Below are 23,982 nucleotides of genomic sequence, written 5' to 3'. Positions count from 1 at the left end.
CTAGTTTCAACTATGTATGGCAACAGAAATGTGACTTCGTAACATAGCCAAACATTCATAACTTAGCCAACAGACAGTTTCTATTTTGAAACTTTAGCTGAATTTTGAAAATTTAACTGAAAAAAAAACGTAGACCCCAAAGATCTTGGAACTTCCAGAACGTCAATAGGTAAGTTTTTTTGTTCCACTGGAAATCTAAAAGTTAAATAGCGCGTTCGAAACTAGAACTTGCTCACGACCTTAAAGTGTGTCTGAACTACACTAAGTCTTTGCCACTTAATCGCAATTCAGTTTTCTGAATTGAAATGATTCATAGCAATTCTCGTTCCAGATTTTGTTTAGAATGGGTTAAGTGGATCATAAGATGAGATGAATTCGGTTAGCTCATTGGTTAAGGCGTAATGTGAGTGCTGGCTTGCCTGGGTGAGATGTCCGACTGAGGAGAAGGAGACTCCACACTGGTCGTATGCCTGGTCCTCCCCCGGGTACGAGTAGGAGGCCACCTCCGCATACCACGACAAGCACCCCTCCTTCGCCACTTTGCCCTCACTCTCCCCCCCACTCGTCATGTACAGATTCTCCCCATACTCCCCTGTCGCTACAATCAACACAACACTCAACGCTCAACTCACCCCAACTTCACCACACATTCAATACATGGGCAAAATCAAATTTTTTTTTTCGCGATTTTTCCTGAGTTCATCAGAAGCCAAGAAAACCCACAGATAATATTCTGCTTAGCCTAATGAGGCTTTTTTGCATAGCTTTAGGAAATTTCTGAGAACGGTTTAGGTGTACCTGATGGTACAATTTTTTTCTAAGGACAGTGGTATCCTGGAGTATTTAGAATTGGACTTTGGATAACCAAACGCACATTGTGAGTGTTGTAATCCACATCCCTGGGAAGCCAGTCTCTGTGACCAACTCTCGGCTGAACTGGCTGAAACAAACGAATACAACGAAACTGCTCAGCTGTCAGAGGTATGTATTTACACTTGCAAACATAGCCAACTGTCAACTTAAAGTTAAGTTAAACTAACTTAGTTCAAAGTAAAAAAAATTATGGCCTTAAAGTTCTTTGAATTTCAAGAAGAACTTAATGAATGTAAAAACTTTCGGTAAAATTAACCAAGATTGAGGAAATTGGATCAACAGGTAAAATTTATATGCCACTAGGAAATCTGAAACTAAAATCAACTTTCGAAATTAGAAGTCGATCACGTTTTTCGTGACTTTTACACTTTTTCGGTTCGATAGTGGAGTTTGCCTTCCAACAGAACAAAGTAAATTAACTGAACTTGAGAAGAAATCATAGCCAAACCACGCAAAATCATATTTGAGCGTGAACAAAGGTTGGGACTTCTTAAAAAATTCAGCACGACTCATATCAGAGTCTTCACTACGTTCATCGACTCTTAAGCAAAGGTATTGCAATTGGGCACTATACTTCTCCCCGGTGAACGTCTTTGTTTGTCAACTGAAAAAACGTCAACCGAAATGGTTTTTTTTTCAACTAAAGCCATGAGAGTCTTGTAGCATCTAAGAAGATGCATATATTTAAGTTTTTTTTTGTTTTGTGGTCTACATACACCAAAGTTTTTTCTTAGTCAAAAACTATTTTCGAGCAAGAAGGTTTAATCGCTCGTTTATTCTCATCTTAGTTGATTTCAGATTTAGTTGATTTCAGAACAGTAGATTTTAAAGTCGATTCAAGGTTATAGAATATCGAATATATGAAAAAAATGCTGTTGTTCAAAAAACAATCCTAAACCTTTATTTTTTAAAGATTTTTTTAAATGATTTTTTTAATATATTTTTTTAAATTATGACCTGGTTTTTGTTTCTGTTTCTAAGTATACAAAAAAAAACGTTTGGCGAGTGATGAATATAACTAAAAAAGTGTGGTTTTTCTAATTCACAATTAATGACGATATTTGACCTTTTCATTTTTGCATATTTTTTCTTTAACAGGAGTCTCTTTTTTAGCCTAGCTGCATCAATTTTTTGAACTTCTTATTAGGAAAATTTTTCATAGTTGGAATGATGTTTTTATATATTTTTAACGTTTTTTTATAGTTTTATTTGATATTCTATGAAGATTTTTTGTGGTATTAATTTGAAACTTTTCTAATATTTTTCAAGAATTTTTTAAGTTTTCAAATTTTTGAAATAACCGTTTTCATACAATTTTTTTTGATGTAAGAAAAATAAACGTAGGTCATCACTAAATGTTTCTGTTGGGCGCCCGATAATTTTGTTTTTGAGAATGTTTTCGAAGTTTCTTTGTATATTTTTACCCTTGCGATTAGCAAGGGTATTGCAATCGGGTACTAAAATTTTATCCTGTAAATAACTTTGTTCACGCGACTTTTTTCATCTGTACTCCTTTCCTGGAAGACTCAGTTAGCAGCAAAATCACCGCTACAAATATGTTGTGGATGTTAGCATTTCAATTATCTGTAGTATTGGAATTTTTATTTTTATGTTGGTTGTAATTTTACCAACTCGAATCAAAATTGAGTTAGGACCGAGTTGGTTAACTCATAGAGTAATTTCGGATAGGGTACACCGTCTGCTCGTCACGCTATCTTATTTTCGGCCGGATAGATTCGTGCAACTTCTTAGTCTAATACCGATCCTAATCTTACTCTTATACTATCTAGTCTCAGGTTGTTTAACTAGTCTCTGCTAGGCTCAATAGATCTAGGGTATACTGGTTTATTGCGGCTGCTGAAGTGCTCGGGAGAGTCCAACTAATTTCTAAGTTAAATTCAAATCTCTCTGGTGCTGAAATTACAAGTAACTTCAGCACTTACAAATAAGTGGGTTGTTAGTTAGATGGATCATGATTGGTTAATATTAAATACTTTACATTGGTAAAATATCTAAATTATCCAATCATAAAATGTAGTCTAGATCAGGTTCCACCCATCCGGGTTTTACAGAGTTTTTTAGAATAGTTCTTCTGCAATTCGAAGGATGGATGATGGACGTTGGTGTTTGGCGAACCTCATATTTCTTCTGTTTCCTCTTTGTTAAAGAAGTTCCAGGAAGCTGGAGTTAGAGGCATAAGACGTTGTGTCTTCTAGTGACAACGACTAAGTCTTTGCAACAAACTCAAATCTGATTTCAGAATGGTTTGCTATGTCAGGTTTTTCTGTTCTGCGTGGAGATTGTGCGTGGAGGGGATGCCTGGTTACTCGGATCTGTACGTATACTTGAACATCGAGGTGGTCATTGGTCTAGTTCAATGAAGTCCTTTTCTGCGAAGTCAAGTCGTACTCTAAATCCTTTGAGTTGTGATTGTGAGTGGCATATCGATTGTGGTTGGTCATTCTCTCTCGAGTGTAGTGGGGTCGTTTTGTCTTTAGATGTTCGTCCTTGGTGTTGTATTCTGATCTATGTATTGCATAATGTAATTTACATTTTATAAAACATTTATTAGTTTAATATTTTTTAATTATGATTTTAGTTAGTTGTTTTCACAAAAGCTTTTTGTTTTAGTTCGGTTATTTTGAAGAGTTACTCACACTTGAGTAGCTCTTATTAAAAATAGAGGTGTGGTCACAAAGCGTGGATGTAGCGCGGTGGGTTAGGCCGGCTATAGAGCATGCTCAGGACGTCCTTCCTGGTGGGTTAGGCCAGGAGTGGGAGTATGATTTCATGCGGTTTTTGTGAGGGGTCCTGTTATGTGACAACGTTTTATGTTGGGTTTGTTGTGGTTTTTCTTATGTCTTGTTGGTTATGTCCTTTTTCCAAAAAGTAAATTGTTCGTGGTATGGTTTTGTCTTTCGACTTTTTTGTGTTTTATTATTTCTTTCTTAGACTTATAATAGTCTTCAAAAGAATAAATTATCCAGTTTTAAACTGGGTTAATCCGGTTTGGGTACCGTTGGTTTCCTTTTCTTAGTCATGCTGTTATTCTATGATTTGTGGTATTTAGTAAGCTGCGTTGGTTAGTTTTGTTTAGTATATAATTCCTTTCCAACCGGGTTAAAGGAAGGTTTGAAACATGTTATTATATGTTAGAGTTGTTGAGTGTGAAAACTTGAAACTGAAATTCATTATTTTAAACAATTCTTCGTGGGCGAGCTGTGCGAGTGTGGATAGAATTTCTGTGCGAATGAATGAAAATATCAAAAGGTTAGTACTGCATTTGCATTTTATTAATTTACTGCATAGAATTTGGAAATACTGCTAGTTATGGGGGAATTTTAAGTTACAAATTTTCATCATAATTAGATTTACTGCTTGTGGGGAAAATTTTAGAAATGAATTTACTGCATTGGTATTAAATTTATAAATTTATAAGTGTAAGAGATTAATAGAAATGATTGAAATCTGTTTGATGAAATTTGCGATTTTTATTTGTCTTTTGTGGTTTTTGTAGGTGATTGTCGGATGAAGGCTAAAAACCTAAAGAAAACATGGATAAAGTATGGTGAGTTTTTTAATATTTTAATTAGTTAGTAATATTTATTTAATTCATACTTACCTGTTAGTCGTCGGGGAAAAAACCGTGGGGGAAGATGTCGTGGATGAGATCGGAAGTTGTTAGTAGTTTAGCTAAGATGCGGATGATATTTTTAGTCTGAAGCAGTGGCCAAAGCAATTGGAGTGCCTTGATAGTGGTTAGTTCTTCAGTGCCAACTGCAAACTCATAAGATGTGTTTTGGATTAGATTATATAATTTGTGATTGAATTTAGTGTTGTGGATGAATTCTAAAATTGGGATTTCTATAGGTTGTACAAACTCGTGCGGGATAAGGAAGGGTCGGTTTTCTTCGGCGTTGAAGGTCTTGGTGATGGGACAGAAGATGTACATTTGGGTTATGGGGTCATAATTACGAAGAATACCATGAAGGTTAGTATCTTTAATGCAATATGTGAAATTTAGGAAAAATGGTGAAGTGTATTTGGAATTAATGAATTGAAAACGATGGTGTGGTTGTCTAGAGGGTGTGTGTAGGTCAAAGTGATTTTGGATGAAGCGATAATAACTATATGTGTGGGTTTGTTTAGTGCGCAACATAATATCGTGTGAGCAGTGTAAATCTCTTTCGTGTGGTGCAAGGAAATGAAAGGTTAGTGAAAATATTTGGAAGCGTTCTTTAAAACTTTCGTATGCTTGTGTGTCTGTTAGTGCTTCTGAAATAATGTGATCAAACTTTCGGTCGAAGATATTTAGTGTAAATATATATGGTGTCTTGATGAAAAATTTCTCAGTAATTTGTGGATTAGCGAAGCGATCGTCGTCTAAGAATTGATCTTGGTTAGCTCTGATGATGTTGTGATCATAGTATTCGAGTGTATATTCGTTAGCTCTAGGTGCAGTGTGTGTTTTTAGTGATTTTTTATATCCAACGTAAGTAAATTGTCTAGGTGTTAGTGGTGTAGTGAGTCGATATAGCATGACCGTATTTCGCTCTATATCGATGTGAGTGTTAGATAAAGGTAAGCAAAGAGGGTTAGTAAAATGATAATATGAGGTCCAAGAGAGAGTGGGCATTAAAACGTATTCATCTACAAAGTTGCGTGTTTCGTTAGTGTCGTGGGGGGTGTTTAAGGTGTATTGTGGGAATGAGGGTAAGGTGATGGCTAAAAATTCTTTTGTGTTAGTATGCTTGGGGTGGTTGATGTATTCACGGGCTGTTCCTGGTTTTGCTGGGAAAGGATGGTTGGGGAACTTTCTTTTAAAAGTGCGGTAAGCTCTATTAGTGTTTAGTGAAGATTCAGTTGATGTGGATGATGGTGCTAATGATTCAGTATAATTTGAAGAGGGTGTAGGGGTAGGGGGGTTGGATGAATTTATTGTGGAGGAGATTTGGTTTATGGTTGGGGTATTAAGGTGGTAGGGTTGTTGTTGAAGGGTAATAAAATTATCTAGCTCTGGGGAGATTCGGGGGGTGTCTGGAGAATGAGATGATTGGTCAGAATGGTATGAGGAGTAGGTTGGGGTAACTTGGGAAGCATAAGAGGGTGTGGGAGTGATTGGGTCAGGGTTATTGGATAATATGGGTTCAAAAGGGGGTTGAGAAAAATTAGAAGAGTTATGAAAATTATTGGATGGGGATGGTTCTGAGTCGGCAAATTCATCGGGGGTTTCAATATTCGGGTTATTGAGTTGTGAGATGGAATATAAAACTGAGATGTGTGAATTAGTGTCGGAATTCATGCCTGATGTTACATTACTAGATGGAAAATCGGGTGGCGGAAAAGCAAAAAGTGGTATTATTGGGATTGGAGAGGTAAGATTGGTTGGGTGGGAATTTGATCGGTGTAGTGATCCAAGTTGGCGGCTCATCGTGGGCTAAAAAAATGATTATTTTGAGACTGAAAAGCGGTGGTATGGGGTTGTTCAATAATTTGTTCATAAGTATTATCATCTTGTGACTGGTGTGTCATTATATGTTGAATGGGACTTTGTGATGTGGTGAGTCGAAAATTTGGATTATGTGTGATGGCTAAATTTCGAAAATTTCGTGGGACTAGGGATAGTGGATGGTTATTTGGTAGGGGTGGTAATTGTGGTGCCGTTGGCGTTATGTCTACATTGTTATGTTCTTCGTCGTATGTATTTTGTCGTGTTGCTATTTTTGTGTTATATTCTTTTATTTGTGCGTCTAAAAGAATTTTGTTTATAGATGTAGAAAAGATTCCAAAAAATCCTGCAAAGAGTATGCGTGCTACGCTTGCTTGTCTGTTTACTTGTGTGTGTATAGCACATGTGTTGTAGATTCCTTTTAAAAGTGAGAAAAGAAATCCAATAAAGTTAAACATTGCGTATAAAATAGTCAATTTTTCTAAGATGTAGTAGGGCCATCCTAGAAAATCGAGGATCTCATTTTTGAGTGTAACAAAGCTAAAAATGTTAATTGGTGATATATCTTGGGGACGGTATTTTTCACCGTTTAGATATATATAATCTTTAATGTCTTTAAAATATCCGCTATAGTCTTGCGTGTAGATATCGGCAAATCCTGCGGTTTCTGCAAGTTTGCGTAAATTTTGGTCTATTGATTGTCTTTGTATAGTGTCCATTTGTGTTAATAATTCTTGGAATTGTTGTGTTCTAATGTGATGTTGAATATCTGATTTTGAATAGATTCCTATTGATTGCAAGTCTATATTTGGGTTTCGAGCAATAGCGCGAATGCTTTCTGGTGAAAATTTTTTGAGTGATTGCATTAATGTGGGATATGGAGTGAGAAGATAATATTTATTTTCATCAGGGTTTAGTTGTACTACATTGTGGCTGTTTTCTGATCCACATGGGACTGCGGTATCCCAGAAATAGGTTCTTCGTGAAAGTGTATCCACGAAATGTACTTTATTCTTATAAAAGATAGGGATTCTTTTATAACATCGTTTATCTTCAAAAACGTATAGTGGTGATACTTTTTTAGTACAAGTATAAAACCATAAGATGTTTCCTTCATAGTCTAAAAAATTTGATCTATTTCCAGATAATAAGTATCCTGCATAGGGTATTTTTAATACTGCTAGTGCAAGTGATTGTAATATTTGTGTTCGTTCTAATTCGCATAGTTGGTGTAGTGTTTCTAATTCGGAGAGTGACATTTCTTGAAAAATTCGGCTAATTGTATAATCTAGTTTCATATCTAAATGAATATCATAGTGGATATTACCGAAATATGTAGTATTCATTAGTGATAATTCTTGTAAGCGTGTGCTTCTGGTGTCATGGGGTTTTAGATGTCCACCAGGTTGTCCGTTGCTTTTTTCAAAATTAACTGGTATATAGGATGTTCCTTCGTTTAGAGGATGACCTGTGGCATATGGGTCGATTTTTACTTTTCCAGTGGTCATGTCGAATCCTTTTTCGTATTCAACTAATATCTCGGAGTATTGTGTTTTGTGAAGTGGGTTTCTGTATTTACATGCAAGTTCTGTTTCTTGATATATTTGAAAACGTGTCAATTTATTTTCTATATTGTCTATGTTTCTAAAATTAGAACTTAGTTTTCGTGATGGATGGACTTGTTCATATGGAATTGATTGTATAAAATATTTTTCGTGAAATTTTATCATGCGAGCGTGTATTTTTGCTACTTGAAATGTTGTACATGTATCTTCGGGGAACCAAACAATTGTTGCTTGCGTTCTCATTGTAGGGTCGCAATAACCTTGATCATTTTTACAAGGTAATCGGATTCCTTGATAGATCATTGTATTATCTGATAAATCTCGTGTTAGTTGTATTTTTTCGAGTTGTATTTTCCAATCGAAAAACATTATTTCTTGGTATCCTTTATTTTTTGTGTCTGCTTTGCAGTTTGATGGGTCATTTATACCAATGTGTGGTATCCAATGTTTATCGTGTAGGTCATAGGTTAATCGTCCGTGTGCGCCGTTATACGGGTATTTTTCGTCTAGTTTTATATGTCCTTGGTGTCTTTCAAGTTGTGATTGATGTACAGAGTCTGGAAAAACTTGAAAATTAACTAACTTTCTTTGGGAGTTTTTATTTCGTGTGATGTTTAGTCTAAGTAATTCATTTTTACAATCGTCGGGATTGAGATGTAAAAGACGTTCTATATTACTTTGATAGAATGATTCATGGTCAAGTCGGTTTTTGTTTCCGTTCGAGACTTGTGAACAATGTACTTTCTTTTCGGAAAATGTTGCTGTGAATTTATAACCTGTAACTGTTGTTGCTCGGGCTTTTGAATAGAGTGTTGCTATTACATCTGTGGTTTCTATAGCTTGTGGTTCTGTTTCACATTGTGATACTTGATTTATTGCGTATTTATGTAGTGTTTTTTGTTCATTTTCTTCACAATCGTAATGTGTTACTAATAAATCTTGTGGTCCTGTACGAGGGGAAGGATTTATGTTTTGATTTGAGATTACTAGAAAAAGGAGTTGGAGAAAAATTAATAGTTTTAGAATATACATGTGTATGATAATCCTGAGTATGGATTATAAAATGTAATGTAGCCAATTGTGTTTTTGGTATATCTGTCGTATTTGTATATTACTTCAGTAGTTATAAACGGTGGTGGTAGTGATTGTGCTGTTATGTTAGGTGGATTTAATGGGTAGGGATGTTGGGTAATATTATTTAACTTAACTGTGATTTCAAACTTTAATTGTAAACTGTTTTGTTGGAGTATTTGAATATTGTGATCACGGATATCGTTGTGAATATCTTGGCGATATTGTAATCTATTAAGTGCCCAGTTATGAAGGCGGTTACTTTCTTGATGTTGTCCAAATAGTGGTGGAGGTGCTGTAAATGTATTCCAATCTAGTCTTAAAGGAATATTTATTGATGATTGTTCTCGATATCTGGCGTCGAGATTATTTGGAAAATTTAAGTTAAAAGGTGGTGGTGAAATCTTGCTTATTGATGGTGTTGATGGTAGTGATAATGTTTCTGGTAGTGATGAGGATGTTGTTGTATCCGTAGAAATATCTATGGGGTCATTGACTAAATTTGGTTCACCTTGTGTAAATGAATGTGTAGTCCAATATGGAAATCGTGATGTTTGGTTTGTAGGGTTGAAAGGATTTTCACGTATTTGCTCAGATGTTGGTGTTGAACCTAAGTAATCTGATGGTAGGCTTGAGGTGCTACGTTGTGAAAGAAGCGTAGGGGTTTCTGGTAATATACCAATGGGGTTTTCTGGAGTGTTTTGTGATGGGGATTGAGGTATATCAAAATGAACTCGGGGAGTTTGAAAATTTCTGTTTCGTCGAGGATGTATAATTTGTCTATTTATTTCGACTGTATTTTGGTTTTGACTAGAATTTCTTATTCTATTTAGTTCTTGTGGTAGTGTTGGGTATAGGTTATATGTTGGTTCGCTTAAAGGTGCTTGTCGTTGAACTGGTTCTAGTGGTTCTGATAAACGAGCATGTCGTTCTTCAAAAGTGTATGGATTGTCTTGAAAAGAAATTCGTGTAGATGTTTGAGGATTTTGAGTAATTGAAGGTGGTGTTTGGTTATCTTGGGATGATGTCGGTGAAGACTGACTTTGTGACTGTTGGGTAGCAATTTTTGATAGTTTTTTGAATTATTACTTTAGTGAGAAATTTTGTGTTTATTATAATATTCTTCCAAAAAAAGAATTAGAAGGATTGTTGCTAGGGCAAATGTGAGGATTGCTTTCTTTATACATTTACATATTGTCAAAATGAGGGATGATAAGAATGCTATGAAAATTACAAACAATAAAAAAATATCGGTTCTACTGAAAATTGTTCGTATCATTTAGACAAGTTATATGACTCGTACCTGTGGATGTAATCAAGGGTTTTGGAAAGTTGGAGGAATAGTTCGAGTATAGTGTAGAAAATTAAAAAAATGTTACAAAAAATGATTAGGATTATTAGAAAAGATTCAAGTATATCAAAAAGAAATATTATAAAGGTTTCAAGTATTGTAAAAAAATGTTTAAGATTTATGAGTATTTGAGTAACTGATTGAGAGAAGAGCATTTAAGAAATGATCTCTTGGTCGAATATTTTTTGCTGTTTGAGGCGATTTTCTAGTGTGGTCGGATTATTTATTAGTTTTTTGACAAGTGGGTTGAGTTTTGTAAAAAATTGTTGGGGGCAATTTTCATGGTGACTGGGAGGTCGTCTTTTTCTTTATTTTTGTTTGTCAAATGATCCGGGGTATGGTGAGATTTTTATACTTTAGGCTAATTAAAATGTTCATTTTGTTACTTTAGGCTAAGTTAACAAATTTGCTTTGGGGGTATTCGTGGTCTGAGTTGGGGAAATATTGTTGATCTTTGGGTTATTAGATAAGGGAGGGGTACGGTATTATGGTGATATTTATTTTAGTTGTCAAGTTGGAGTGGTTTGCTTATTTTTGACCTGGAGGTCGTAAAGTTATAGTTATAGATGTGCCTGGAGTTCTATATGATTCGTCTAATTGGTCTTAGTTTGAGTTAGAGAAAGTGACGGGTTGGATGAATCCTATTGGTCTATTTTGAACTAGAATTATTACGTACTTGTCAGCATGTTATTTTGAAAAATGTAAATGAAAAATGTTTCGGAGGTTTCAAGATTGTGAAGCAAATGTTAAAACTACTTTTGAAATTCCACTTTCTTTAAAATTTTAGATTGGGGGATGAATATTTTATAGTTTTTACGTGGTTGATTTCGGAGTCTTGTTGTTTTTCTATTTTCTGATTTGTCGATTTGTTCTTGGGGTATTATTTGTTCGGTCATTTTTCTATTTTTTCTTTGTTTTGGAGATTCTTTATGGTTTTGTGTATTGTTTTTGGTGGCGGTTGGTTTTGTGTTTTGATTTTCGGTGGGGTTATCATTTTGTTCTGTGTTTTTCAGATGTGGTTCATTTTGAATGATTTTTAATCCTGTGAAAGAATATAATTGAGTTAATTCGCGGAGTGCGTATTCTTTTGGGTAATAAGGTAGTAGGTTGTTTCGATGTTGAACGATTTCTTTTTTGTTTGAGTCGGTAATTTTATATGTGACATCAGTGGGTTTTGCAATTATTTGGTATGGTCCTTTTCGAAGGGGTTGTAATTTTTTAGAAATTCCCTTTTGAGTATTAAAATTAGGTATTAAAACAAATGTTCCAATTTTTAATTCGGAGGCTGGTGTAAAACGTGAATTGATTTGTTCATTAATGTTTTGTCTTTGTAATAACTTTTTTGTTATTTTTTGATAAATTTCATTGTGTTTTTTATCTCTATTTAGAATCCATTCGGTGTGTGTACCGGAGGCTAGTTTAAGAATTTGTGGGTGATGAAAATGATCTTCATCGTGTGTATGTAAAGGTAGGTTATAACAAATTGAGTCTTTATTTGGTTGACAATAACCTTGTGCGTTTTTATGAGAATTTGCTGTAAACATTATTGGTTTGCGTGGCTTTTGGTTAAAAACCATTTCGTATGGTGACATTCCTAAAGTTGTCGTTATTTGTGAATTATATGCTAAGGGAAATAATTTTACATCTGCTGACCATTCGGTATATTTTGTATCATTTCCGTTGATGATACATCTAAGATATTCTTGTAATGAACGGTTCATACCTTCGACTAAGCCGTTTGTCCAAGGTGCATGAGATGTACGTGGTTTGTGTTTAATGTTATATAAATGACATAGTGTGATAATTTCATTATTTATGAATTCTGTACCGTTGTCTGTAACTAAAATTTCTGGTAGTCCGAATTTTGCTATCCAGTGTTCATAGAGTGTTGTGTAAGCGTAATAAGCGTTACAATGTGGTACTGGGTTAAGTGCTACATAATGTGTAAATGCGTCAACAATTACCATAATGTAGGAGTTTCCTTCTGATGAGGGTGAAATTGGTCCTTTAGTATCAAATGAGATACGATGATTAAAGTACAAACTTTGTCCTTTAAAATCTTGTTTTTGTGCTATTTGTTTTTGATTTGGGTAAGGTTTATTTAGTTGACATACTATACAGTCATTGCATAGTACTTTTATCCAAATTGGTGCATTTGGGAAATAAAAGTTTTGTATAAAATTTGAATATGTTTTTTCTGATCCAGAGTGTCCTTTAATATTTTGTGTATGTGAAATATTAAAAGCTATAAGAATCATACTTAAAGGGAGACAGGGAACTGTAGATTCATTCAGGTTATACTCTAAAAGGTCTGTATTTTCGTTAATTGTTGTGTTGTTAAATTTGCGAAAGTATCGGAGGAGTGTTTTGTTTCCTAGAATGGTTGAATCTGCTTTGATAGGTTTAGTTTTATATTTGTGCCATGATTTCAGTTGTCGAATTACTGGGTCAAGGTTTTGATATTGTTTCAGTGTTGAAATTGTAATTGTTTCTGTTGGGGGGAGAAAAATGTTTTCGATTTCTAATGTAGATAAGGGTATTGTATCAAGTGGGTCGTGGAGGTCAAAAACTTGATTTATTGTGTATTTTGAATCATTTGTTTGTGGTCCTGATAAATTTATTTTATCAGTTAAATCTTCTTTTTCAATTAGTGGAAAATGGTCTTTCTTAGGCGGGTGTTGTTTTGTTCGTTTTTGTTGGGTGTTATTTTTTATCCATTGAGAATATGGGATTGGTTTGAAAGTTGATGTTCCAAGTAGATCAACTTCATAATGATTATTTTGACAATCTAAATAAAGTGGGAAATGTTGTAAAGTATTTATTTGTGATTGTTCAATATCAGTTTTTACTGCATATTTGCATTCCAATCGGGGTGATGTTTCGTTTTCTGCAAGGTAGAATTTTATGTTTTTGGGTATTTCAACTGTTGTTTTTCGTGTAAGTAATTCAGGTGGTGTATTTCGACTTAAGGTGTCTGGTAATGCAAGATTTTTTCCTGCAGTCCAAACTATATGTAAGTTTGGAAATTTCATTAGAATTAGTTGAAATCTGTAAACTCGGTGGTTTGGGTTAGATTTTTGTGTAAAGAGAAAGATGATTGGTTTATGGTCTGTGAATAGAACTGTTGGATGTTTTGATCCAAGTATCAGAAATTCATATTCTGTCAGTGTATATATTATGGCTGTACATTCTCTCATTAGAGTTGAGAGTCGTAGCTCTGCTTGAGTGAATAATCGAGAATTTGCTGATATGAGGTTCATTTTATTTGTACCATTATGTGATTGTAATAGTGCTGCACCGATGCCAAAGTTCGAAGCATCGCACATTGCATAAAATGGTTGATTTGAATCTGGAATTGTGTTTGAAATTTGTTCAGTTAAAAGTTTCTTTACTTCTTCAAATCGTGTTTGATGTTCTGTGTTCCATTCAAAATTATTTTGTTGTCTAAGGATGTTATAAAATGGTCGTAGATATAATTGCATTTTATAAACATATTTACTTAAAAAGTTTAACATTCCAAGAAATTCTTGGATTTTCTTTTTATTTGTTGGTGGTTGAAGTTTTTGAATAGCGTCAATGCGTGATTTCAATGGAGTGATTGTTTTTCTTTCTATATTATGTCCTAAGAATTTAACTCGTGTTAAAAAGAAGTGTGATTTATCGGGGGCGGCCTTCAGATTTTCGTTCTGAAGTATTTGGTGATATTTTTCTAAAACATTGAACATCTCGTCTTTTGTTTGTGATTGCATAAAAACATCGTCTAAATAGGTGATTGCGTTTTTCTTGAGTATCAGTGGTCTAAAAATTTTGCTCATAAAAGCTGAAAATGCTGCTGGTCCTATGGATATTCCATAGAATAAGCGGTTGAATTCATATTGTTGGTTTCCGATAACAAATTGTGTTAAACGTCGTGATTGTTCATCTAGTGGCATTTGATTGTATGCACTATTCATATCGGCGGTTGTAAAGTATTTGCCGTTTATTTTTGTTAAAATAACTTGTATTGGTTCAATGGGCCAATTACATTTTGATTCATCTATGAGTGAATTGAGGTATCTAGCGTCGAGAACGATTTTTAATGATTCTCCTTTAGCTAGAATGATAACGGGGTTGATAAATGTGTTGCCTTTTGGTTGTTCTTCTTTATTAACTGGTGATATAATGTTGTATTGTTCTAAAATATCGAGTAATCTGTTTACTTTATCATGTAAGTGAATTGGTACTTTACTTGCTCTCTGTTTTTTGAAAACTGCGTCTGGTTTTAACGGGAGATGTAGTGATGAACTGATTTTTCCAACATCGAATTTTGATGTTGCATAGACTGATGAATATTCAATTAGCTGTTTGGCTAACTTTTCGAATTCGTCTTGTGTTATTTGTGAATGTTGGAAATTAAACATTGTTAAAAATTTCTGTTGGTCCTCTGTGTAGTTACTTATGTTGAATGTAGGTTTGAAATATTGAGTTTTTGTGAAATAATCCGTATTTCTGTTTTCGTTACTTATTATATTATTTATAGATAATTCTTCATTAAGAATTGTAGATTGGCAAATATCTAGTAATTGGAGTATATTATTTACGCGATAGGCTTTTTCGTGTATTGGTGATATTGTAGCGTTGGTTTCACAATATCCTAAAAGTCCTAAAGGTAATGTTACTTGGTAAGGTGTGTTGTTATAGACATGTAAGGAAATGATATCGGAATTCGAATTTTTCAAATATTTTATGGATGAGATTGTGATTTTGAAAAATTTGTGAATAGGTTTGAATTCAAATTCTGACATATAAAATTTTTGTTTGTTTTGTTCTTTATCATATTGGTGAACTTGTTTGATTGAAAAATTATAGATATTTCCTGATAGTGGTTTTAGGTGTTTTCTTTGTTGGTTAAATATCGGGTAGAATTTTGAAAAGAATGGTGATTGTTTATTTAATCTTTGAAAAAATGTTAAGGATGTTTCTTTTGTTTTTGTATATTTATCTTTGATTAATATTTTACTATTTAGTATGTTAATTGTTGGTATATACTTCGAAATAAATGGTATTCCAATGATATTATATTTAATGTCAGTGATATGGAATATTTGTTTAAATGGCTTATTTAAAATTTTGCTTTGTTCCATTGTTCTGGTGGGGAGGAGAAATAATTGGATTTTTCCGTAGTTTATCAATGTTGATCCTTGTGCTGTTGCTAGTTTGTTGGAGGTTTCAAGAGGTGTTAGCTTTGGGTGTAAGGTTTTTATTTCATTCCATGTGGGGATGTTTATTATGTTTGATTCTGCTCCTGAATCAATTAAAAAATCTATTTCAAGGTCTGGTGGTTGAAATTCTTTATTTCTTGGGCTTTCTAAGAGAAATGGAATTGTCCAAATTTTCTCTTTGGGTTGTTCTTTTTGTATATTTTGATAAATGTGGTTTGTATTCAAGCATTTTGTTTTGGTATTTTTATTGGTTTGATTTGTAGTGTTAATCTCATTTGTTTCTTGTGTCGTTGGTGTGGAATTTATGGGTGTAGTGTAATAATTTTGAAGAAATTCTGATTGATTTTCATATATGTGTGATGGAAAGGGATGTCATATATGACAGATTCATAGTCATTTTCGACTTTTATCATATTGATAGAAAGAGTGTTTTCAGTATCACTTTCTGAATCTGATGATGTACAGTTTATTTGATTGAGTTGTAACGTATCAGTTACTGTGTCATCAATACCTGGAGGGTCTGATGTTGTTTCTGGATTTGACTGTACTTGATTGATTTGTCTTTGATGTTTAGGTGTACTACTTCTGTGGCGATTATTAGAATTATTATAGTTATTATTATTCCGGTGTGGTGATTGGGAATAATATCTATAACGATTATTATAACTTGAGTGTCGATTTTGTGAATTATTTCGCGATCTGTTTTGGTAATTATTGTTTGGTCTGTTATAGTTCGATCTATTATATGAGTTATTCCTTGATCGATTGTTCGGGTAATTCTGGTTTCGGTTGTTTGAATAACTTCTATTTCGATTATAGGAGTAGTTTCTATTCCTATTGTATGATGAATTTCGTGATTGGTTGTTTGGATAGTAGTTATTTCTTGATTGGGAATTAGATCTAGAAACAAATCGTTGTGTATTTGAATTTGATCTGGAGTAGTTACTTCTACTATTTGGTCTATTGTAGTGATTTTGTGATGAATTTTGTGTATTTCTTCGTTCTGGCGATCTTCCTCTATAACTTGAGTTATATGGTGATTGATTTCTTGTATAATTTGTATTGTTCGGGAGTGGTTTTCCTGAACTGTTGTTGCTGTGGACTGTTTTGTTCGGTAGATTTTGATCTTTTTTCATGTATTGATAGAATGATTTATTTGGTTCTTTATATTTTTGAGGTTTATTTTGATTGTCTTGCTGTTTTTGTCTACATTCGGAAATACTATGTCCGTATCGTCGGCAATAATTACACCATTTTTTGAAAGATGGTTTGCCTTTAAAGTTCGGGTTCTTTTCGTAAATATTGAGTATTTCAGTGATTTTTTCAACGAGGTCTGTCTCTGATTCCTGTATATTATTAATATTAGTGGGAGTCGTTTCAATTCTGTTAACGTATTGTAATTTCAGATTTTCCGTTTCTTCTAGTTTCATCGTGATTTCTGCTTGTTCTAATTTGTCTACTAGTTTTCGAAAATCTAAATCGGGTTCTCGAATTGAAGAAGGATGGGATGCTCTCTTTTTTATTGCTATTTTCCTTAATTGTGGTGTTAAGGTCATCATTAAGATTTCTGTCATCTTTGTGTTTTTATAGTCATGTGTATTTAATGAATATGCTTTTCGAACTAGTGTTTCGATTCGTACTGCTATTTGCTTGATGGTTTCGTTTGGTAATCTGCGAATTTCATTACATAAAACTCTTTGTTGTTGTTTGTTTCTTTCGGAGTCAAACATTTTTGAAAATTCTTGTGTAAACCTTTTCCAGTTTGATTTTATTTCTAGAGGTAGTACTGAAAACCATTTTTGGGCTGCGCCATCTAAGGTTGTTTGTATTAACGCTGTGCGTCGATGTATCCAATTTTGATGTAGTGGCGTATTAATTGGTTCAGGTCCAATATTTAAAATCAGGTTTGCTGTTACTGCATTTAAATAATCTTCTACAGAGTATTCAGGGTCTGTTCCTGTGAAAACCATTAAAGGTTTGTTTGATGTTATTGATGATCCACCCATAAGGTATGGATTCATTGTCATTTGTAATGATTCTGCTGCATTTGGCATTTGAGAAAAATTTGAAAGTTGGTTTCTTGTTATTTCATGTTGTTGGAGATAATATGGGAGTGGTATTTCATTTTGCATTTGTAATGGTTGATACGAGTGTGCAGTCATTGGATTTTGTTGTTGAATTGGTTGAAAAGATTGTGTATTAATTAGATTTTGTTGTTGAATTGGTTGTTGATGTTGTGCATCTATTGGTTGTGGAGAAAAATTTCTATGATTTGTACGTGTTCTCTGTATTCCTTGTCTACGATATTCTTGAGTATTTGGTGCAAATATATCTGGTTGTAAGAAATCATCATCTGAGGATAAATAATCCATTTGATAAGATGTCTGTTTTTTATTTTTATTTTGTTGAAAAAATGGGTAATTTTCACTGTGATCCTGTGGAGGATTTGTTTGGAAATTTATTGAATTAGGTTGGGTCATTGGGTTATCCCAATTTCGAGATCTTGTATATTGGTTAAAATTTCTTTGTGGTTGGTTATATGTTTTTGATGGATGTGTATAATTATAATTATGGTCTGCAAAGTTGTTTCTAGTGAATGTTTTGTGTGTTTTTGATGGTATTGTCATGGGTCTGTATGTTTGGTAATCCATATGTGAATATTTAGGAGCAACCGAAGGTTTAACGGTTGATTGTAAGGTTACCTGTGTTTGTGAAGGATTTGTATTTCTTGGTGTTGTTAAATTTGGGCGTATTGGTGAAATACTTTGTTGTGTAGTTGTTGTGTGTACAATTTCTTCATTTATGAAGTGTGATGGTGTCTGGATATCTTGTTGAGTAAGATTCCTAGTTCCATTGAGGTTTTCATTGTGTATAACTGTAGAGTTTAAACTATTATTTTGTGTATCGGGCAAAAATGTATTATAGTTTAATGGTGTTGCATCAATGGTTAATGGTATTACTTTTACATAATCTCTTATGTAAGATATCGTACTTATTGCTTGACTTGAGATTGATTGTGGGAAGCTTATAAATGCGGGATGAGACCATTCGGGGTCCCAAACATAATCTGATTGTTCTGTGATAGCGGTATCATCGTTCGAGTTTTGGGGTCTAAAATTTTTTCTTGCTTGTGCAATTAAATCAATATTGTGTGTGAAATAATCTATTATGAACCATGCCAAAATTTTTTGTAGATCGTGTTTTGTATGTTGTGAAACGTCGTCTTTCGTGAAATTTTCTTTAATGATGTTTAAATAACTAGAGAGTAGTGTTATTTCATGTCGTACTCTTAAATGTTTAGATGTTTCTGTCGGTGAGACATTTGTTATTGGGATTTCGTTTTCTAATATCGAAATATAACTATATATTATTGCGAAAACTTCATTGGTGAATATGGAGTTTGCTCTTTGTGAGTTATGATATTGGATGCTTTTTATATATTCTGAAAAAACTTTTGAAAATTCTAAATCAAGATCGTCTGTTTGAATTGTATATTTTCTATTATTATGGTTTGGTGAGGTGAATTCTATGGAGTAGATTCCATACTGTTGTGTTATGTTGCATATATCTTTTAAGTAGTGGTCTATGATTTGTCTTTTGATTTTTACATCTGGGAACTCTGTTTTACATGGACTGATTCCGGGTTCAAATAAATTTAATAGTAAATTTTTGCAAAATATGTGCTGTCCTCTATCAGTGGTTGCATCTACTATAAAAGGAAAGATTTCATCATCATCTGGACTTTCTTCACCTGGGGTGTGCGTTGAGCTCATTTTTTCGTTCGATGACTGTTAATATGTAATTATTAATGTGTCGAATTGGTTGATTCCAATTGTATAAATGTACTGGTTTGTGTTTATACTGCTTTTTTATTCTTCTTTTTCCTCTTTTTGATGAATTTGAAGTTGTTTCTGAGTCAGAGAAATATAATTGATCGTGAAGTGGGTAATTTTTATCTATTGATTCTTTTAGTTTGTAAAGTTCGTCTAAACTGTTGGTTTCTGATTCTGAAAATGCGTTTCGATTTTTTGAAAATCTTTTTCGTGTTATTTGTCTTTGTTTCGTTATTATTTTTCTTTTTAGTGTTTGTCGTTTTGTTCGAATGTATCCAACTGTTTGTGTATGAGGTGTGATTACAAGGTCGTATTTTTTGTTATCTATTTCACAATTGTGTAAAACGATTGTTTGTTTATTTCCTAGGTTTTTAAATGACATAAGGTTTAGGATGACGGATGCAAAAGGTTGTTAAATGATTTCTATTTTCCTAAACTGTTAGTTCTTACGATTTTTTGGTTAGCTTAACCTGGGTCTATTTGTTCAGGGTTGGAGAGAAAAGTATATCGCTTCCGAAGAATGATTTTTTACTTTCTCGTGACTAGTATAAGTTAAGGTGTTAACTTACTTAATCTTACTTAGGGGTAGTGATTGTGTTCAAGGGTTGGAGAATAGTAAATCGATCCACAAGGTTCAGGTATAATTAGAACGCGAGTAGTTCGTTAGATACTATTTTAAACTTACTAAGTCTAAGATTTATCCTGGGTCTGGTAAGAGGGGGGGTCAAGTGAAGGATGAATAACCGAAGTTCTTCACTGTTTATCCTAATTTGAATGATTAGTTTTGTTTAAAAATTTCTATTAATTTTGGGTCTTTAGAAAGGGTTGGGTAGTGAATCGACGTTTGAGGTCGTTAGACACTAATTAAGTGGGTGGGGGAGAACAAAGTTGTTCTGTTTGATCCAAGGATAAGCCTTGATGATCAAATTTGAAATTTAATTAAGTAGAAAATGATTTAAGATCCAAGGATAAGCCTTGATGATCTGGTTTTAAAATTAAGTGAATTTAAGTTTTAATAAAATTTTAAATGTGTGTAAAGGAAAGATTTAGTGTTTTGATGATATTAGTGGGTTTATGATTGCTGTTATGTTTTAGGTGATGGAGCTGGAACAACAGGATGATTTATGATTACTAACCATTTATTGTCATGCTACTAATTTTTATTTTTTATTTTTCAATAAATATTTTTCAAACATATTTTGTATACTACTGCAGAGTTTTAGGAAAACGATCTTAGATCTTTTTATCAATCGTTATTGTATATTAATAATTTTGTTTAGCGCCTGAAATGATTTTGAAGATTAACTTCAAGGTTTTATGTTTGCAAATGAAAATCTAAATTCATTGCCAGTAGTATTCTAAATATAAAAGTTTGTTCTGGCTTTTGCCGAACTATCATATAGCTATATGGCAAGTTTCTACTTTGTCGTATGTCGTCTCTGGTTCGAGGTCTTCTTCCAATTCCGGGTAGTTCTGTTATGGTTCGGAATATTGGCTCTGATCTATTGAGTCGTAGAGACATTTCGATTAAATTATTGTCGTATAACATTTTGTAAATGTTTTTGTCTAATTTCTAATCTATTTTGGTTAATTCTAAGCTATTAAGGTCTTGTTCGAGACTTATGGTCGCACCAGATGAGTTAGGACCGAGTTGGTTAACTCATAGAGTAATTTCGGATAGGGTACACCGTCTGCTCGTCACGCTATCTTATTTTCGGCCGGATAGATTCGTGCAACTTCTTAGTCTAATACCGATCCTAATCTTACTCTTATACTATCTAGTCTCAGGTTGTTTAACTAGTCTCTGCTAGGCTCAATAGATCTAGGGTATACTGGTTTATTGCGGCTGCTGAAGTGCTCGGGAGAGTCCAACTAATTTCTAAGTTAAATTCAAATCTCTCTGGTGCTGAAATTACAAGTAACTTCAGCACTTACAAATAAGTGGGTTGTTAGTTAGATGGATCATGATTGGTTAATATTAAATACTTTACATTGGTAAAATATCTAAATTATCCAATCATAAAATGTAGTCTAGATCAGGTTCCAAAATCTCACTTTTTTACTTTCTTTACTTTTTTCAGCTTGATAGGTTTCGCAGTGGCCGCAACTTGCGTTATAATGTTCGCCGAGCCAGAAATTATTTTTGTTTGTGTGTGCTTTGAGGGCCAGGGGGACTGAATAACTGTTTTTTAGTCTAATTTTTTTTTTGAATTTCATTACGGCTTTTCAATTTTGCTTTTTTCGGTTTCATAGGTTTCTGCTTATATTATATCAGCTTAATGGTCTCACATTGCGTCGATCAACGAGCGAAAAGATTTTTTCTAACCACTTACAAAACTTTTTTCGATGCTTATCTTACATATTTTTGTATTGGCATGTTATGCTTTCAAAATTAACTTTATTCATTTTGATAAATCAAACCTAGTTTTTTGGGTTTTCGATTTTTTTGACTTTCTTCACCGGCCTTCTCGTTTTGTATTGCAAAGGATGTGAAGATCAGCTTCGCTTCTGTGTTAAAAGTTTCATTTCACAATTTTTTGAATCTTGAAAAACTTTATTTTTGTTGACCTATTATTTCTATCTCCCAAATGTGTAAAGCAAATATTGTAATTTTTTGATATTCCGATAATTTTTATGATTGAAGTGATTGATCTTCAAAATTGTAAACAATTCAAGTTATTTTCCAATTTTTCCGCCGACGTTTTTCAACATAATTTAATTTAGTTTTTTTTCCAAGTATCTGGGATCAACAAGAGACATGGATATTCTATTGATAATGAACATAAAACAGTGTTTAATCTGATCAAAACCTTTCAAAAGGAATCTAACAAACTACTCGTATCTTAAAGAACTCTCCTGAGTCGATTTATTTTTTGAGAGTATGACTTTTCATCCGCTTTAAATTTTTTTTTGAGCATCGGTGTATACATTTGAATCGCAAGTCTGGCTAAGCTCCGCTTTGTCTCTGTGTTTAAGTAGTTATTTGTTAGCCGATGGTTTTCCCATCAACTTAAGAAACCTTGCTTCTCCTGAACTGACCGAGACTGTCGTCCCACTGAAACTGCTGCAGCCCCGCATTGCTTCTGTGATTATTGTGGTACTGCAACGCATATTGTTCCACACTGTTACTCCCCACAACACTCACGTGCAGCGCCACAACAAACAACACAGACAAACACCAGGTCGGCAGGGGTGCAGCACACAGCACTCCAGTCCATCTAAAACAGCAAACAAGACTCATTGCAGCAAACTTGTCAACCGATCCACTCACAAATTCTTCTCATTCATTTAAAAGCAGGCAAAAAAGCTACTTAAAAAACAAAAAAGGGCCTTATTCAATCGTTTTTTTGCGTTCGTTCTCAATGAATCAAAGTGTTACGGCGTTGAATTTTTGTTTATAGTTTTCCCCATGCAAAAATTTGGATGATTCGTTTGAAAAAAGGAGGATAAAGCGATTAATTGGCAGGCATTGATTGAAATAGGAAAAGTAAACAACTGGGAATGAGTGACTGACCTGAAGGATGATTGGCAGAAAGAGAGTTTGTTCATTTTCGGTTGGATCTGACGATATCTCTGTTTGTCCACTAGTTTAAGAGATCAACTGTGAGGAATAAGGAGGGAATAAGAAGAGAGAGAGAGAGAGCAAGAGAGAGCAAACTGATTCGTCTGGAGGTGAGAGTGGAAAGTGAAGCGACTTCTAATCTCTTCTCTGTTTTCTCTCCTTTTTCTGCAGTCCACGAATGAAACGAACGGCGATTGTTGCCCCGCTTTTTCCAGCCAGTTACTCATACGAGTTGCATGTAAAACTGGCTACATGGATTCTAATCTGTGGATTCCGGAAGTCACGATTGGTTTGAATGGAAAAGTCAAGCAGCTGGTGGCGGACTAAAAAGAGCTGAAGAGAATCCACTTGTTGTATTTGTAACCTTCTAATTAGTCACTTGACTTCTCTTATTCTGTTACAACATTATATAATTTCTCACAAAGTAACCGAAATAAATTATATCCATCATTGATATTTTAGCAACAAATTTAATTCGCTCTGATTTAATTTTCTGATTAAAGCTTCACCGGATTAGGTTATCAGAAGAAAGCAAAGTTTCCTCTCGACTGTGTGTTGTGAGAGGACAGACAGTCAGACAAATAGATCTACTGTAGTGTTTCTCCCTCTCTGTGTGAGAGTGTGGGGGGATGAGGCGGCGAAAGAAGAGATACTCTCTGCTGGTGTCGCCCGCCGCAGTCTTTCTGCTCCTAGTGTGAGTCATGCCCTCAGTCAAAAGGAGGGAGAGGGGGGTTGCAGTTGTTGAGGTGTTCAAGTAGGGACGAGTTTTAGGACGGCGTTGAGTCCCCCTCCTCCTCTCTATGAGCCTTACATCCTTCATCATTACCCCTTTCGCACTATTTTTCGCTCTGAGTGCTCAATCTTCAAAACTTGCCTGTCGGGCCTAAACGCTTACCAAACGACTTTGTCTTTTCAATGTGTTTCAGGAGATCCAAGGAACACTTCTTGGCTCTTTTTCCTTTTCCCCCACTTGCAGAGTTTTTAGAGTAATTTTTCTGTTCACATTGTCGGATTGTTATAAAAATTTGCGGGGTGAAGGAGGAGAGGGTGTGAAAAAGAGCTCATTTCTCTTACCCT

At 34.1% G+C, this 23,982-nt stretch overlaps 1 protein-coding gene across 1 annotated transcript; it reads right to left on the bottom strand.

Moving 5' to 3' along the window:
• Positions 1 to 338: 338 nt before the first annotated feature.
• On the bottom strand, positions 339 to 23,338 carry LOC134848828 (ectin-like). The gene is made up of 4 exons (XM_063866340.1): positions 22,858 to 23,338; positions 22,383 to 22,561; positions 875 to 940; positions 339 to 598 (listed from the first exon to the last, which is right to left on the bottom strand). Exons 1-4 carry the CDS (start codon positions 22,890 to 22,892, stop codon positions 339 to 341), a joined length of 540 nt encoding a protein of 179 aa, XP_063722410.1. The 5' UTR covers positions 22,893 to 23,338.
• Positions 23,339 to 23,982: the final 644 nt, after the last annotated feature.

The sequence above is a fragment of the Symsagittifera roscoffensis genome, chromosome 6 (genome assembly GCF_963678635.1).
Source record: "Symsagittifera roscoffensis chromosome 6, txSymRosc1.1, whole genome shotgun sequence".
Taxonomy (NCBI): Eukaryota; Metazoa; Xenacoelomorpha; order Acoela; family Convolutidae; genus Symsagittifera; species Symsagittifera roscoffensis.
The sequence above is the reverse complement of the archived record's forward strand: the minus strand, read 5'-3'. Positions and strand labels throughout refer to the sequence as shown.